At 35.0% G+C, this 19,597-nt stretch overlaps 1 protein-coding gene across 1 annotated transcript in view; it reads right to left on the bottom strand.

Annotated features, from left to right (window-relative positions):
- Positions 1 to 12,112, bottom strand: part of LOC126778794 (anoctamin-4-like) — a 29,880-nt gene extending 17,768 nt beyond the window's left edge. The window contains exons 1-8 of the mRNA XM_050502464.1: positions 12,053 to 12,112; positions 6,311 to 6,565; positions 5,474 to 5,598; positions 5,182 to 5,325; positions 3,314 to 3,469; positions 2,461 to 2,646; positions 1,281 to 1,415; positions 105 to 281 (exon numbers count right to left, since the gene is read on the bottom strand). Of these exons, the coding sequence (XP_050358421.1) occupies positions 105 to 281; positions 1,281 to 1,415; positions 2,461 to 2,646; positions 3,314 to 3,469; positions 5,182 to 5,325; positions 5,474 to 5,598; positions 6,311 to 6,565; positions 12,053 to 12,065 (1,191 nt within the window). The 5' untranslated portion in view covers positions 12,066 to 12,112. The remainder of the gene's footprint in view (positions 1 to 104; positions 282 to 1,280; positions 1,416 to 2,460; positions 2,647 to 3,313; positions 3,470 to 5,181; positions 5,326 to 5,473; positions 5,599 to 6,310; positions 6,566 to 12,052) is intronic.
- Between the last annotated feature and the right edge of the window lie 7,485 nt (positions 12,113 to 19,597).

Raw genomic sequence — 19,597 nt, 5'->3', positions numbered from 1 at the left:
GGGTTTCGAATTTTTTCTTAGAAAATAACTCAACTTATAGTTCATAAGTTCATACAATTTCTCTAATTAAACTACTCGTATTGACTTCAATTTTGTGAACTCACCCACGCTCTTACGGATATGGTGATGAATCTCTTCGTCGGTAACTTCATCCCGATTACTTCAGCTAGTCTCATTTCCGTCTTCCAGGGTATGTGTATCTTTAGGAACCACGTTTTCCCGTCGAATGATAGGCATTTGTTTTCCAATTCTAACTCTAGACCTTCTTTTATTAGATTTTCCTGAAAATATTGGATGAAAATGACTTTCTTCACGTTTTTTTTAAAAACATTGGAGATCGGAATATTATGGAAAAAGAAACTACACAATGTCTTGCTGGTTCTATTCATTAGAATTTACAATCCGAAAGCATTGATAGCTTTAGCTGTGCCTTCAACCAGCAGCTTGCATATAGATTAAGATTTAAAATAAGTATGAAAAGAGCCTGAATACACATCGAATTACAATTGCTTTATATATATAGTTAGGAGATTCCTTAATCCATACAACAGCATTGTTGAAAAAAAAGACGCGCGCTTTTTTAAAACCGCCATTTTGTTCGTGGACAGTAAAGTAATTAATTAATTATTGACGCGACTTGTGATGTGTTGAATTTATAAATATGTTATTTAGATTAAAAGTAATTCATAATTTTTTTCTTTATTATATTTTTACATTCAATAGTAAACTATGTACAGACATTTTTACATATCAGAATTTACCTCTATTTGTATGATTTGGTGTTCTATTTTTAAAAAAAGACTACTTTACTGGTGAAAGGAATGCAGCGTGGTGGAATAAGCTCCAAACCTTCTCCTCAAAAAAGGGAGAGGAGGCCTTAGCCCAGCAGTGGGACATTTACAGGCTGTTACTGTACTGTACTGGTGAAAGGGCTTTATGCAAGATCGTCTGCGTAGGTACCACCCACTCATCAGATATTCTACCGCAAAACAGCAGTACTTGGTACTGTTGTGTTCCGGTTTGAAGGCTGAGTGAGCCAGTGTAATTACAGCCACAAGGGACATAACATCTTAGTTTCCAAGGTTGGTGGCGCATTGGCGATGTAAGCGATGGTTAACATTTTTTACAATGCCAATGTCTATGGGCGTTGATGACCACATACTATCTGGTGACCTATATGCTCGTCCACCATCCGTACTCCATAAAAATAAAAAATAAATTCGAGGCTTTTATAAAATCAGTTTTACTTCTTGATGCTAAATATATATCTAGTAACGTACCTGAAATGTTTTTCTATGATCTCTCTTCTTGGCTTCTGCTTCAGTCATTACCCCGAAATCCTCTTCTTCATACGCTAGAACCATGTCTATACGACGTCTGCCGTCTCGAAACATCAATGAATCTGGATCTAAGCCCTTGTAGATATAAGGGTGATTATTGAATGATAACTAGCTAATGTTTGGTGACTTAGTGGACTAAACTGGATGTAGCGTGGAAGAGGAATATAAGTTTTTTTTTTAATCTCGTACAGGCCAGCGTTTGACCGCTGACTTGCCTGGTGTAAATCGACACGGTCCAGCATGTAGGACGCTTGCCTAGAAAAAACCTGTTCACTCTGGATGTGAAGACACCAACGTTGTACCTATCATTTCTGGTAGGAATAGAATATTTCGATAAAGCTTCAGGCTAAGTGTTCCACAGTTTGGCAGAGCGAATAATACATGTGGATTCGAAGCGCTTTGTATATAGGCGAGGAACGTCCATGTACCTGTGGCGCTTTGGTCGCGTCTGTCTCGCCGTTCGATGGTAAAAGAGGGCGGGTATGGGGGAATCTAGAAGCGTTTATCATAAAGGCAATTACTCCGATGACGACAAATAGGCTTAATGATAATCGATGGCTATGACTATTGGTGTATACACAAGTATATCGGTTTTTTTTTAATATATATATATATATATATTTTTTAAAGAATAGGAAGGTGGACGAGCATATGGGCCACCTGATGGTAAGTGGTCACCAAACGCCCTTAGACATTGGCATTGTAAGAAATGTCAACCATCGCTTATAGCCAATTCGCCACCAACCTTGGGAACTATGATTTTATGTCTCTTGTGCTTGTAATTACACTGGCTCACTCACCCTTCAAACCGGAACACAACAATATCAAGTATTGCTGTTTTGCGGTAGAATATCTGATGAGTGGGTGGTACCTACCCAGACGAGCTTGCACAAAGCCCTACCACCAGTAAATATACTTATAGGGCTCATTGTATGTCCATGTGTATAGGTACAAGCCAATCAACAATTATTGTACCGGTTTGAGGGGTGAGCCAGAACTACAGGCACAATGGGGCTTCTTAGGTTCCAAGATTGGTGTCTGAGTGGTGACTACTTTCCATCAGGCCCTATGTAGCACCAATTACAAATAGCATTTATATATATGAAATACACAATATTACCTCTGGGCTTGTTTCGCCGATACGATCCTTTTCATTATTATTATTATTTGGTTCAGAAGGAGTTTGTGCAAAATCATGCGCAGAGCTGTGCGCGGTTGAGTTATGCGCCGAAGTGTTCGGTAACGAGTTTGCAACCGAAGGTTTCCTTTCTTCAGGGTAGTTAGAATTTTGACTGTTTGATGTTGACTGTAAATAAAAAACAAACTAGTATAAATATTAATTTAATTTTAATAATAGATCAGGGCACTTATTTATGAAAAATCTCGAAACTAACGGCAGAAAACGGTTGTGAAATGTCGAAAGTGTTTTTTTTTTTTATTTTTATACATTAATAAGGCGGACGAGTTATGGGCCATCTGATGGTAAGTGGTCACCAACGCCCATAGACATTGGCATTGTAAGAAATGTTAACCATCGCATGTCCCTTGTGCTTGTAATTACACTGGCTCACTCACCATTCAAATCAGAGCACAACAATACCAAGTACTGCTGTTTTGCGGCAGAATATCTGATCAGTTGATGGTACCTACCCAGACGAGCTTGCACAAAGCTCTACCACCAGTAATTTATGACTTTAAATTGGACGGAGTTATGTAAAACGGAGCCAATCAAGTCACCAGTGGGAATGTACCACTGCTGGGCTAAAGGCCTACTTTTTTTGGAAGGTTTGGATCTTATTCCACCACGCTGCTCCAGTGCGGGTTGGTGGAATTATTAAAGTATTATATAATAATAACATATTTATATCTTAATTTTTGTTTTAGTTTATTTTTCTAATTATTGAAGCAAACACTTAACAAAAGCAAGAACGATTACTGCATAAATATACTTTACCAAAATAATTGTAACTTACCTGAAAACTAGGTAACGGCGTGCCGGGTAAAGCGGGCGTATCTCGTTTAAGGAAAGCCCCGGCTGCAGAAGTAATATTCCTCACTAATCTCCAATTAATCCTAGCTCTTCGTTCCTCTGAACTGTCTCTGGATCTCAAGTCTTCCCGAAGATGTATCTGTTGTTTAACGAGCAGATTAAATAACTAACTTCCTTAATTATAAACGTCGATAAAGAGGTATTTAGTGTTAGCAATAATAATAATATCCTGGGACATTATTCACACACGGCCATCTGATTCCAAACTAAGCAGAGCTTGTACTATGGAAACCAGACAACTGATATACTACATAATATACTACTTTTCTTTTGTAAATACATACTTATATAGATAATTACACCCAGACTCAGGAAAAACAGACATGTTCATTCACACAAATGTCTGTCCTGGGTGGGAATCCAACCACGCCAACCGGAATGACTTTTCCCTTTTACTGCATATAATTTGGACGAATAGTTAAAGAGATAATACAACAGATATGGAACCGGAACCATATCGTAATATATTGAGTAATATTTTTATTAGACGGTTATTTTAGTATACAACGCGTCAATCTATTTAGAAATAAATTGCTTTATCACCAAGGAAATTTTATTTAGATAAAATTCTTTTTCAAAGTATGTTTTTTGGTTGCATACCGTAACAGCCTGTGAATGTCCCACTGCTGGGCTAAAGGCCTCCTCTCCTCTTTTTGAGGAGAAGGTTTGGAGCTTATTCCACCACGCTGCTCCAATGCGGGTTGGTAGAATTCACATGTGGCAGAATTTCAGTGAAATTAGACACATGCAGGTTTCCTCACGATGTTTTCCTTCACCGTAAAGCACGAGATGAATTATAATCACAAATTAAGCACATGAAAATTCAGTGGTGCTTGCCCGGGTTTGAACCCACGATCATCGGTTAAGATTCACGCGCTCTTACCACAGGGCCATCTCGGCTTTTTGGTTGCATAGTTAAAGAGATAATTTAAAATATCAAATACGCGAGACAATTTTATTAATGTTCGCCCAACGTGACTCTTGGCAGTCAGGAAATAAATCATAGCACTCATCAGTAATCATAGTACTAATCACAATCATAATTTTATCAAAAGTAAAAATGTTTACGGCTCACCGAAGTGGGCATGAGTCCGCTAGTTAATAGTATATACGCGTATAAACAAAGATTAACACGATAATACACGTCTCGGTTCTATATAGACAGGAGAAATGTAAGATTTTAGCCTTACCGCATAGCACATATAATATTCATATAACCTTTAAGATTCTAAAAATGCAAAACGATAGCGTGATTCAATCGACTACTAACGCCATCTAGTACAACAGTACACAATACTGCTGTCAATCATTAGACAATACATTTAGTTACACTATGATCTCCCTCTTTTTGTCTTCATTGATTTGAAGTTTAATTTTGCCTCTCTGAAATTGTAGTTAGTAGGAGGAAATGTGGGGAGATTTTGTTGAAATTAATGGTCGTAGTTCATATCATTGGCTATAATTATGATACGGTGTAAGCGGTTTTGGCGGTTAAAATGGTAGAAATATGAAATTGCCAAAGGAATAGTCAAATACTAGATGAATAATAATTGACATAACTTAATAATCGAAAAAAATTTGTTTCAAATTGGTCTTGTTAATATTTAGATCGTTCAATTTTCGTAAAACATGATCCGGATTTGTGAATATATATAATAACAATTATAAAAAGAAATATTTCATCATGTTTTTAAGTAAAAGTTTAGCCGACAGACTGATCAAAATTATTATTACTCTAAAATCGAAAAATAGAATAACTGATAACATCGCTTAAAACAATTGATAAAATACCTTGTTAGCTGGACTCTCCATGATATCTGCAAGAGATGTCCCAAACGCTGAATCGGGAGCGAGACTGTCAGTTGATCTCCAAGCTGATCGGTCGATGGGGGTGCTGGGTAATGCGGAGTCGTGGCTTTGACGACGGATTTGTATCTACACCCACAATTAAAAAGAATATTTTAGGTTGGGCCACCTCCCATTTACTTACATTACTTTACATTACTTATAGCTTACATGTATAGAAGCATTACACTTACTTATTAAAAGTAAAAAAAAATCTCATCTTAATGACATAACTTACATGATCATTAACAGCCTCATCAGATGTACTCAGTTCAGTTCTCGTTGTTGAAGATGAGCTTGCTATATCGTTCCAGGCGTTATAATTGGTTATACCAGCCGTTGGTGGCTCTGAATTTGTTCCATCTGGAATTACAACATGAAACTGATGCTAAAATTTTGTTTAAGCTATTGAAGTATTCACGGACTTTTTCTTTTATATGTATTTATGAATTTATATATATTATATATAAGCAGAATCACAATCGATTTTTAGGGTTAAATGTTTTACTGACCCAGTTCCTTTCTTGAAGGGGTATTATTGACCTTAGTTGGATTCTGAATGACTTGATTAATATGGATAGTATTCAGCCAGCCATTCATGATGGGTTATCTCGACCTAGGGCTTAAGCCTTGAGATCTGCGGCATTATATCTAGCCACTAGACCAGGCATTCAAAACTCAGGCTGATGGGTTATTTCTGTTACGGTTTGTTATTATGAGGTTATTGTTCAGAATATAGTGTTTTAAATTTGGTTTAGGTATAGGTATGTTGTATATTTTTAGTTATCCTATGAGAAAAGTAATGTTAGTAAAGGTGTAATATAGGATGTTTTTTTCCCAAAAAGAAGATCATTGCAGGCGACAATTAAAGCACCTTTACATAATATACATATACATACAATACATATATAAGATAAAACACGAAAAAAACAAGGATTAAGACGTAAATTAAGCATGTAACAATTCATTGACGATTGATTGAACACGTCTTAAATTAGGGTATATGTGTTCCAAGGTCTGGCTGTGGTCACTTCATCTCATCTTCATCGTCTCAATAAATACAGGATATCCTTACCGCCTCTGCGCTGCTTCTTAGCTCGTCCACCGTCATCACTATTTCTTCTAGAAGAGTTTTCGCTATGGCTCCCCTTTAAATGTTCACTTTCAAATGTTATTCTATCTAGAAGATTTTGTGTTGGCACCGAGCCAGCTGTCTGCCCAATTTTATGACGATTTCTGCTTAAGTGTTCGAATTGTTTTGGCGCGCGTTGATTGAGTTTTGATATAATTTTCTTGACGGTTATTTCTTGGCCATCATCCATCGTCTTTTCTGAAAAGCATTGATTTTATTTGCTATTGAATATTACTTTTTAATTATTTCGAATTTGGAATAGGTTTAAAAAAAAATTATGAATTAATTTAATTGTGAAATGAAATATATTTTTATTGTTCTAATAATATAAAGAAAAGAACTATATATAGTTCTTTACTAATTTACGCCCACGCCTGAGGGTGTGCTAGGTACCCTACCCATTTCTGTACTCCTGACAAGGAGTACGCAATTTTATGATGGGCGACAGTAATTCTTAAATTTAGAATGTTATACTGCCTAGAATTAAAAACAAACAAGCACATCAAAATTAAGAGCAATCATAAGATACACCAAAAATACAATGGAGATTTTAATATTTGCTAAAAAATATCGTAATCAAAAGACTTTTTTATAAATGAAACTTATATCAAAAGATGCAAAGCGTTACGACGAAGGTTTTTAGTATATAATATTATTATATAATTAGATACGCATCGCAGTTTCACCCGCTTCAAATATAGACTAACGCGATAAGCGTGTATTTTCATGTTTTTTAATACAATACTAGCAGATTTCAATTTGTGACGCAAACCGTCAAAAATACAGCCTATTTGAATTAAAGATATAAAATATTAAAGTTAATAGTCTAATCTATGACATGAAATATGGTTATTATAATTTTGGTAACTCGCAAATAGCCACATTACCTAAAACGTACGTGAACTTTAAGTTGTTATAACTTTTGATAGACTTAACCGATTTTGATTTAATAAAGTCTAAACGGTACCTTGGAAAACTATTTAATTTAATTTATTTATAAAACTTTTGTAACTTTAGCCGCATTGAAGATTACCACCGGACAAACAGACAAACTAAAAAATAATTGTTTGTTTTGTTTTTAATAACTCACAAATAGCCAACAATAACTTAAAAATAAGCTGTTACTTTAAAATCACACACACACACAGACAGTTTTATTTTATTCATTTGTATAGATATAAAAAAGGAAACGTAGTAGAGTGGGTTGTATTGTATAATTCAAATAGGGCATGTGAAATTATACGCTGGAACATATTGACCGATGTCACGATGGCTCAATCAATACTCCGTTGCTCCATGTTTATGGCTTTCAATTTTTATATGACATATTCAATATTTAATTGACTCCTACTTTTTTGGTGTTTTTATTGTTAAATAATAACTTCTTAAATTCAAATTTATTAATTGCAAGATTGTAAGCTTATTTATGGTGAGTGATACAGGCACAAGGTTGATCTTACTTCCCAGGGTTGGTGGTGCCACCAATTGCCATTCTTGATGACAGGAATGTTAAATTTTAATATTTCGTACAGCGCTAATCTCTGTCTGTGGTTCCACCATTTGGCAGTCCACTTATCAGTCCTACCTGATACAATAATAAAAAAAAACGTAATTTTAAACTTTATCAAAATCTGTTTAGTATTTCATCCGTAAAAGCGTAACATAAGCGTAACAAAAACATAATAGAATCGATTAGTGAATATTTTTTGATGATTTTATACGAAAACATTCAATCTCTAAAACTTCACATAATACGATGTTGTATAAAAAACCTAAGACCGTACATCAAAGATAATGCCACAGGACTACAATCGATACGTCGTTAATAATTCAAACGCCTCGTGTATCCACGTTGCTACTTTCACACGGACGTAATTTTATATGTATTTAAATTTACTCATGATACTCGGGTGTACATAGAATGACGTCACTATTATCATCGCGGAAGCAGTGAAATTCTGTATGAAAAAATTGGCTGATCTTAATCAATGGTAAATGGAAGATAATGCTGGCGCCAAAATAAATGGGATAAGACGTAACAATTATGTATTTTTCAAGGTTTAGGGCTTTTTCCATCAAGGTGTTCACCGCGAGTCAACACGTTGACTTACGAAGTCTTCTTTCATTGAACACGAGATGAACGGTATAAAATATAAAACGGGACGGTTAACAGCTTTTAAGGATATAAAAACAATTAAATGAGGGCTGGACAACGTCTGATGTTATGGAAAATGTTTGGAGTTTAGGGGATTGGAAAAAAGCTCCTGATAATGTGTCGAGTAGAATTACAAAATTAAGGAACATATACTTTAGGTATATGGCTGACTTATTACTTTAAATATAAAGTTTTTGATATAGAATGGCGGACTAGAAAAAGGGCCACCTGCTGATAAGTCACCACTGCCCATAGATTTGTACTGTAAGAAATTGGAAAATATTAATCATCTCTTACATAGTCAATGCGCTACAAATCTTGCAAACTAAGATTTTATGTCCCTTGTGCCTGTTATTACACTACCCTATCAAACCGAAATATCGATACTAACATTGCTGTGTGGCGGTCGAATAAATAACACTTTTTCCATTGCCAGCGTCTATCAGCAAAAGTGACTCACCACCGATTGGATTTGCAAGTCTGCTTTCTTAAAAATAAAGGCTTTTTTTTTAAATAAACATAAACTTCCTTGTAAAACTCGATAGTAGACAATTATCGTTAAATGAATGTCGAAGAAATATTATTAATTCATATAAATACACCGTCAATCAACGGTTTCTTAGGAAACCCCGCTTTAACAATTCATATGTACATGATACAACTTGTTTATGTAACATCGTTTGTATATTATATACCTGTCTTATGTGTAAGGAATCAAAAACCATGTAATAGGTTTTTATACGCAAGACATCGCCAACTTCCACAGTTCAGGTTGTTAATGAGAATATTGATGGAAATAATTAAGGACATTCTATTGGCCCTACCCGAGGTCAGTAGTCAAGAAATTCTAGGTTCAGTTGCATACGACATGAGAGTTGCCAAATTGTAATAGATACGCGAAAAATTCTTGATAGCATATTTTTATATGAAATAGGTCACCATCACCCTTAGCTTTGGTGCTGTAAGAAATATTAACCATTCCTTACCTAGGAACCATCACACATAACATATGTGTGATGGTTCCACAGAGTGGTTATGCAGTAAATTAATTAAAATTGTCGCTGTTATGGATTAAAAGTGACGAAAGAGAGTGTACCTGTGTTTGTGCACATTGCACAAATATAAATATAGCACATTTGGCTATTCTCCGTAAGCCAGCGTGTCGGAAATCCTCGGTGGTAAAGGCTTTGTGCCAGCCCGTTTGGTACCACTCATCAATTATTCTACCGCCAAACAGCAATACTTAATATTATGTTTCGAATGAAAGAGCCATCGTAACTACAGCCACAAGGGATATGACATCTTAGTTCCTAAGGTTAGTGGCGCAATGATGATGTAAGGGATGGTTATTATTTCCAATAGTGCCGATGACTATGGACGCTGACTACATAACATTAGGTGGACCATTTGTCAATCTGCCGAACTAATTTAAAATAAAAATTATCTTCAAATTCGCCCAGAAGAACGCCATCATCATCATATATATTACTTAAAATATTACCATGAAGTTGTCTTTTAATTGATATAAAAACTTGTATCTTTTACTGGTTGTAGTGCTTTGTGCCAGCTCGTCTGGGTAGGTACCACCCACTCATCAGATATTCTACCGCAACAGCAGTACTTGGTATCGTTGTGTTCCGGTTTGAAGGATGAGTGAGCTAGTGTAATTACAGGCACCAGGGACATAACATCTTAGCTTCCAAGGTTGTTGGTGCATTGGCGATGTAAGCAATGGTTAACATTTCTTACAATGCCAATGTCCATGGGCATTGGTGATTACTTACCATAAGGTGGCACATATGCTCATCCACTTACCTATTTATAAAATAAAAATAAATAGCAAACGGACGGACACCATTACATTTTAATAATAACCTAAGCAAGTGAACTAACGGATTATACACAAAACCAATCAGAAGTTCAATCTAACTGCCGATTAGTCACGCAAGGCTCTACTTAAACTGTTGTAGGGTTACCATCATTTCTTATTTATGTCAGGACAAAAGAAACTTGACTGACTCGTTAGTCCAGATAAGGGCGCTGATCCCGAGGACCTGATTTCAATACCCAGATCGGACCAATAAAAGTAGTAATTGGGTTTTTCTGTTGGCGCCACGGAAAGCACGTCAAGGTATCCATAATACTATCCGGTCGTGTCGGGGGAATAGAGAGTGCATATGTGCTTGGTATACACTTGCTCGCTATAATATGTCCTGTGCAGTTGGCTAATCATTCTTGAAATTGGCTGCCGCGGCCAAAATCGGTCAGGAGGACATTATTATCAATTTCAGGTCAAGTATAACACGTTTAAGTCATATACATACATCAGTCTATTCATGAATCTTCAGTCTGCCAGTATAAGTACAACCACAGCAAAATTACTAGCAATTTTTATGTTTACTTATAAAAGCTATAAAATTTAAGACATATGTGACTAAAATGAAACCTTTTTTCCGATAGGAACGTTATCTAAAAACGTTCCATATAGAAACGTAATAAAATTCGACCTTAGAATATTTTTACGAACAGAATATTCAGTAAGCGATACAAATAGCACCACTGCTGTTTTTATATTAGGATCTATGTTACCTTAGGTATACATATTATATATATATATATATATATATATATATATAGTTACAAGAAAGAATATAAAATATACATGCCAGCTAGACTTTTCTACTCTGTAACAACGAGCACTTACAATAACGAATCTTATACTGACGTCATCTGACGCTAGAAATCTCACGCTTACTCGTCTGACGCTCGAAGTCTGTTAGCCCGTACCGTGTAGCGTTAAGATGTTTACACATTAATAATGTAGATAGTCGAAATAAGATAAAAAAAAACGTAAATTAATTGTGCATATCGTGGTGATATATAACTACAAAGTTTTTTGCCGGTTATTCTCGGTGGAATCACTTACAGTACAGTAACAGTAACATCCTGTTAATGTCCCACTGCTGGGCTAAGGCCTCCTCTCCGTTTTGAGGAGAAGGTTTGGAGCTTATTCCACCACGCCGCTTCAATGCGGGTTGGTGGAATACACATGTGGCAGAATTTCAGTGAAATTAGACACATGCAGGTTTCCTCACGATGTTTTCCTTCACCGTCAAGCCCGAGATGAATTATAATCACAAATTAAGCACATGAAAATTCAGTGGTGCTTGCCCGGGCTTGAACCAACGATCATCGGTTAAGATTCACGCGTTCTAACCACTAGGCCATCTCGGCCGTCGTCGCTTAACGATTCATATTGTACTTGTAAGTCATAATAAATAAAACATTATTTATTCAAATATGAATAAAAAATGTTTTGATTTCAATAAAAACGTTTGCTTTTAAACGTTTGCGTAATTACTTTATCGTTCAAGATCCAATTACATTATGTAAAATATTATTTAAAATTTTTCTTTTCGTTAATAGATGGCGCTAGTAGTATTTTACATCGCGCTGTAGCTATCTATTTCTGTAAGTACGTTATAAGGCTTGGACTATTTAGACTAGAGAGAACAATAAAGCCAACTCACCCGCAGTACACATTCGGTGGTTATATTCTAAATCTAGTACAGTACTACCGGGTAACCCCAAACATATATTGAGTAATAAAAAATATGTTCAACCATATATACTCGAAGATATATTTTAAATCAAAACATTCTTTATTCAATCATCCGTAGCATGATCCAATGATGGTGCGAGACCCAAAATTGTCGACCTCTAATTTTTGTTATTAATAATAAATTTGGGACATTATAGAAAGAGTACTCTTACTGATAGTATAAAATGACATTTATTGAAATATAACCATCATATATGTCATCATATATGATGTATAAAAACGAATAAAATTTCATTTATAATATTGCATATATTGGTAAACATTTATTTTATCTGTGAAATGGCGCCCACCTGTGAAGTATTAAACGAAAGCCAAAAACCTTAAGAACTAAATTGTTATGTCCCTTGTGCTCGTAGTTACACTGGCTAACTAACCCTTTAAACCTGAACACAAAAATACTATGTATTGCTATTTAGCGGTAGAATATCTGATGAGTGTGTGCTACCTACCATCAAGTAAGTTTGTAAGTTTGTTATACTTTCAAGTCTTAACTACTCAAAGATCATATTGAAGACGTCAGGGATACATAAAAGCGTACATACAAAGCCCCCCCCCCCACGCGAGCGGAAACTCGCTTAAGAAATCAATTCGCGCCACTGACGATATGTAGAAATTATTGCTGTACTGTTTACATCACAGTCTGCAGCCGGTGGAAACTATTTTTGTAATTTGTACTTTATAGTTCCAAAGCAGGCTAAGTGACCAAATCTACGTTAATTCCTGGACAGTTTACTTTTGTTATAATATATGTGGACGAGCAAATTAGTGGCGCTGTAAGAATGATTAACGATTTCTCAAAATGTCTCCAATTTTAGGAACTAATTTTTTTTAAATTATGTTTAGTCATTATATAACGGGCCGGTTGGCGTGGTTCGTACATACTTGCCTTTAATGCCGAAGGTTGTGGGTTCGATTCCCACTCAGGACAGATATTTGTGTGCATAAATATGTCTGTTTGTCCTGAGTCTGGGTGTAATTATCTATGTAAGTGTGTATTTACAAAAGAAATGTAGTATATCAGTTGTCTGGTTTCCATAGTACAAGCTCTGCTTAATTTGGGATCAGATGGCCGTGTGTGAATAATGTCCCAGGATATTATATATAATGCACTTGATGTGCTCTCCTATATAAGGAGCATATATATTTTTAAACATGATTGCGCCATCTATACTCGTAAGTGTGTATCCTTTGTCCTTAATAAATAAAAAATAATAATATCCGAATCAATTGGATAAAAATACATACATAAAGAAAACCTTCGGCCAATCCCAATAAAAAGGGGGAGTTGATTGCCTAAAGTATAGGGTCCCCCAGGTCGAGAAATATGTGAGCATAACCGGCACATTCTAACAACAGTGTATTTAACATCGAAGGGCTTCGACGAAAGAACAGCCATAGGCGCGGAAGAATGTGCAAGCGTACCCTTCGCTTCGTGCAACTTCGTCTAGTGTGGATCGCATGAACCGTGGTGGTGTTAGTCGGTAAGAGTCCGACATAACCCTCCATCGTATCATCCGATACGGAAGATCCATGAGTATTAATGACAAAAAAAGGTTCCCGTGGGATGGCTCAATATATAAATAGAAATTAAATAATAACTAAGATTTATATACATAAAAGCTTTAAACATATACATTATACAAATTATTAAAAGTATTAAATTTTTTCATTTGTGCAATGTTGCTTTTATAAATGAACTAATCTCACTCTATTTTTTTTATCATAATACATCCGTCGTTGTTTTTACCCAGATTCATTCATTCGCTCATTCGTTACGAGTTTATGGATGTCCGATGTCTACGTTGTCATTGTGACGTCATTTATTATCTTTTCAATACTAAAATTTACTACGAACATGCGATCCAAAAAAAAACACTTCCGTAATTTCAGTTGACATTAATTGTTACCACTTTACGCTAATTGCAAATAAAATTAACTAAATTGAAACTCACGTTATTTATTTTTGATAAATAAGGATTATTGTACTGTACAGGATTATATAAATGATAGAAGAGCTCGGAGTTAGTATCCGTTGATGTTCATACGGGATATATAAATATAATTGTATTTTTATTTTTTTATTTTTATATTAGCCGGGAGGGCAAATGACTCTACTCCACCTGATGGTAAGTGGTAGTAGAGTCCAAACGCGACGACGGCCAGTACAGTCGGGAAGAATGTTCTGCACTAGCCGCCTTCGCCTTGCCGGCTCGCAAGATGCCTCTTCACGCCTCGTTTGAAGGAACCCGAGTTGTAAGAGGAGGGGAACACGTGAGCTGGTAAGGAATTCCATTTTTCGAAGTGCGACAAATGTGTTGCCAAATTTCTTTGTGCGCGATGTTTTACGGTTTAACTCATATTTAAATGTAATTAAACGATGAATTTATAAATAAGTTCTTCCATTGTTTTATTGTTTAATTTTTTTTTGTGTTGGTATTTGTTTTGATGTTTAGTTAATTGTCCGTCTTTGTGCAATTCTTAAATAATTCTTGTCTAAATGCGTAAGTCAGTTTGTTTATTTGTTTGTTACGTTCACAAGTCTTAATATATACACATACTCAATCGATAATCATGAATTTTTCCATTCGCGTCAGGGGTACAGAAAATAATTACATATGCAACGCGGGCGAAGTCGCGTGCAGAAACTACTTTCGATTTAATTGCTATATGTTTTGTTGTTTTCAGTAACGCCGCCCGTTCTTATTTATTATTTGTCAACAGTTCACAAGTGCATACTCGTACTCTAACACCCTGAGAGGTGACAAATTAGCAAGTGAATCTTAGCGAAGAATTAAATTCTTAATTTCCTTGATGCCCGTCTAAGTTGGTACCAATCATTCATCATATAGTCTACAGCCAAGCAGCAATGCTTAGTATTGTCGCGTTCCAGTTCGAAGGGTGAGTTAGCCAGTGTAACGATAGGTACAAGGAAATAACATCTTAGTTCCCAAGATTGGTGGCGCATTGATGATGTAAGGAATGGTTAATATTTCTTACAGCACCAATGTATATATTCAATGGTGACCATTTAGCATAAGATAGCCCAATTTCCCACCTACTTTTTATATATAACAAATATATATTTTGCGTTCAAACCCGGGTAAGCAGCAATTAGTTATCCTCTGCTTAATTTGTGCTTATAATTTTCATGTTCAGCTGCAAAGGAAAACATCGTAAGGAAACCATGTGTCTAATTAATAAATTCCACCACATGTGTATCTAACTCGCATTGGAGCAGAAAGGAGAGTTGCCCAGCAGTGTGACACTTTTTTTTATAGAATAGGAAGGCGGACGAGCGTATGGGCCACCTGATGGTAAGTGATCAACCAACGCCCATAGACATTGGCATTGTAAGAAATGTAAACCATCGCTTACATAGCCAATGCGCCACCAACCTTGGGAACCAAGATTTTATATCCCTTTTGCCTGTAATTACACTGGCTCACTCACCCTTCAAACCGGAACACAACGATACCAAGTACTGCTGTTTTGCGGTAGAATATCTGATGAGTGGGTGGTATCTACCCAGACGAGCTTGCACAAAGCCCTGCCACCGGTAAAACTTACTGGTTCAGGTTGTTATTGTTTTTGATAGACATAACAAAGACTACGGTAACTATATTATTGGTTTGTATAACCAATGACGTGTGTAGATCATTTTTGATTCTTGAATATTTCAATTCGTTCATTATTCGTATCGTATATATCAGTCTATGCCTTTGTATCGTGTTAGGGTTTTGTCGTGCACGCTATATGACAATCTAGAACGCCAGTCAATGGACCTTCGACATTTGAACCATATTATCTCTTCATGTTAGAAATTTGAATAAATCAAAACAATAATGGTGTTCTTTCATTTTATAACGTAGATTACAGAAAAATGTTTGAAGTTTTTGCTCAATTCTGACCATGCTCAGCACATATTCCAGCACAAGTGCACTCTCTATTATATCATCCTTTCAATCTCATTTGTATATCCCATACGACACGACCGGAAAGAGTTCCGGTGCAGGATAAATTAACGTGATTCCCGCACGGGAGTGTTTGCGCTGGTAACTTCCAAATTTAGGGCTGTTTCTGAGAATATATTGACATAAAAAATCCATAGCTTTTGAATTGGCTCTACACGGGGCCTGTCCTGGATTCTGCAGCCTTATCATTAGGCCATTACCATTACACCCACAAGATGGTCTTATATAAAAATATATGATTTCACCCGCGTTTGTTAGGAACCCTATGTCCTCTTACCCGTGACAACCTATATGCATTTCAGATTGATTTGCATGATGATCAGTTAATCAGTTTAGACGTGAAAGCGTAACAAAGAAATAAACAAACTAGCATTCATAATATTAGTTTGGATAAAAATATATATATTTTTAAATACTTCTGAGCATTCAAAAAAGAATTAAGTTAAACAAGGGCACAGACCTTAATCTGTGGAGAATCAATAAAAAAATATAAAAAAAAAACTTAATAAGGTATGCGTGAGATATAATGGGGATTAATTATCTATTGTTTTAATGTCTATATAAAAAAAAAGACAAAAACAGTCCAGTGCCTTTTTTACTCTATTTTTCAACGGATGTAGAATTTTTGAATTTGGAAATAAGCATAGAAAAATTAATTTTGTGTAATTACAGACGCATGGGGCATCTTAGTTTCCAAGGTTGGTGGCACATTGGCGATGTAAGAAATGGTTAATATTTCTTACACCGCTAACGTTCAAGTGGCCACTTTGCGTCCACATATTATATAAATATATATTGTAATAATTATGGTTAAATTCGAACGGCGAATTTGTTCATATAAAAGACCAGTTTCGATTTCCCCAACATCGTTTTTCATTGCGGAATTAATGGCGATATAAGGAACGTTAATTGTACGAATACCGTGCGTATATTGTGACCGAGAAAATACTAATTCAAAACGATAAATAGTTTTATAATCTGTGACCGAATTTTATAAAAACAAAATGCATTGCTGACATTATTATTAGACATTTCATTCAACTTTATTGTTTAATATTTATCTCTAGCTACCCGTTTATTTTTTTTATAGAATAGGAAGGCGGACGAACATATGGGCCACCTGATGGTAAGTGGTCACCAAACGCCCTTAGACATTGGCATTGTAAGAAATGATAACAATCGCTTACATCACCAATGTGCCACCAACCTTGGGAACTAAGATGTTATGTCCCTTGTGCCTGTAATTACACTGGCTCACTCACCCTTCAAACCGGAACACAACAATAACAAGTACTGCTGTTTTGCGGTAGAATATCTGATGAGTGGGTAGTACCTACCCAGACAAGCTTGCACAAAGCTCTGTTTGCACCTAGAAATAAGAGACAACAAATTGAATGACAACAATAAAAACATAATTGCTTGTTTTTTTGTGCACACAGAACAACACGGCAAAGTTTCATCACAATCGGCTTAGCAACGCACACATATTAGACATACACACATATACACACAAAGAAACATTCATTACCTATTATATATTATTAAAATTAAATGTTTTCAATAACTTTTAATGTTAAAAGTAAACTATCACAGTTAAATAAAATCAATTGTTTCTTTGTATGACCCTTATTCTACTCATGCGAAGCCGGGACTGGTCTCTGGTATAAAATAAAAATATACACGTTCACAAATTACATAAATTTGTAAACTTTTTAATACTAAATCTACTATGGACACTTTGTCTCACGACATTAATTTAATGCTATATTAAAATACCTACTACACTTATAATAGTGCTAGGCAAATCAGATTCCATGCAATGTTTATACAAACGCACTCTGTATTGTTCATTCCAAATAAATACATTTTATTTAAATAAACACACATAAATAATATTGGCGTTCGATAAAACATATGTTCGTTTGTGTACGTTTTAAAAATAAACTACATACATACGTAAATATCGTCACGATTTCAGATTCAAAATCACGTTGATTTCATACCGTGAAATTGAAAAACTCACCGAATTAAACTATACAGCCATTTATTAAAAAAAAGTCACAATCACATTTAACTCTAATAGAACCTCATTATGTCATTGTTCAAACGTTCATGTATGGAATGTATTTATTTTTTATTGAATATTTCCCGCGCTGTAATCACGCGCGTTTCCGCCGGCTTTCGATTTTCAAATAACTATCCAAGATGGCTGCTGAATGACAACGAAGTGATGTAATGCTGCCTGAAAATATCGACTCATAATAATTTCGTTTTAAAATATATTTTTTACTTACTTTTAAATTTTTTTTTTCATGAATAATATGTAGCTTATATTTATTAAAAACACTTATTGAAGATTATTTGTACTACATAAAATGGTATATGTTTTCCTAAGTATTAGTGATATTTATTACAAGTTATGTATTTTATGTTTTTTTTTTTACTAATGGTGTATTAGACACTACGATGTTATTCGCTTATTATTTTACATAGTATGTTGGCTGAGTCGATGTATGTTTAATAAAAGTTTGTGCCTTTACAAGCGGCGTTGGTGATTATTGTAACGTCAAAATGTGTCTCAATATTATTGGCAGCGGAAAGAACACGAGGGGATTGATGGCTGCCAAAATTCCAAATTAATTAGTATTTCCGATGCTAGTATGAAAGTTTAAAAATGTTTCGTAACTAAAGTCAATAAAGTTATTATATTGTACTGAATATGTATAAAAAATCGTAATTTAAAAAAATTTATACCAATTACCGTTTTCAATATTTAGGTAATTAAAGAAATATATTTGTTTCTTGTGACGTCTTCTCGGTATAATATTTCTGAGATTGTCACGATGGTCTTAGCTAGATATATGGAATTCCGATTCTGGAGTAAGGTCGGGCCAATATAAAGTATATTTCGGGAAAAATAAAGTATATTTAAAATGTATTTCCTTGCCTTAATAAAATGCATTCTTTATTTAAGAGAAATCTATTGGCAATTTCATATAAAACTTTTACCGGTGCGGATGTACTCGTAGATTCGACCTGAAACAACTAGTCAGGAATATTTATTACAGTAGCGAATCATAGGTCTATAAGCAGTTATATCTAAGTTTAAGTAATTATTGTTATGCTATTCTCGTTTAACTTGATTATTAACTATAAAAACTCTAATTAACTGTTGTCGTCTGTAGACACAAAATGCAATGCAGAAAACGTTAGAGTAATGTCAGAGAGTAACAAGCGACATTTATTAAAATAAACAATTGTCATCAGTCAGAATTTCACGAGTAAATTACGAAGTACGAATTTAGTTATTAGAGAATAGCCCTGTAAAACATTGATGGACTCTAAACACACCGACCGTCTCTGAGTAACACGAATACTTGTTAGTATACCTTTTCTAATGATAAATTGTCTTTTTATATCGTAAGTCATTAAAACAATAACTTAATGCGTTTGTCTGCTAATTACAAGGAATTACCTTTCTA

The sequence above is a fragment of the Nymphalis io genome, chromosome 27, assembly GCF_905147045.1.
Source record: "Nymphalis io chromosome 27, ilAglIoxx1.1, whole genome shotgun sequence".
NCBI classification, from domain to species: domain Eukaryota; kingdom Metazoa; phylum Arthropoda; class Insecta; order Lepidoptera; family Nymphalidae; genus Nymphalis; species Nymphalis io.
This window is presented reverse-complemented; position numbering and strand designations above follow the sequence as displayed.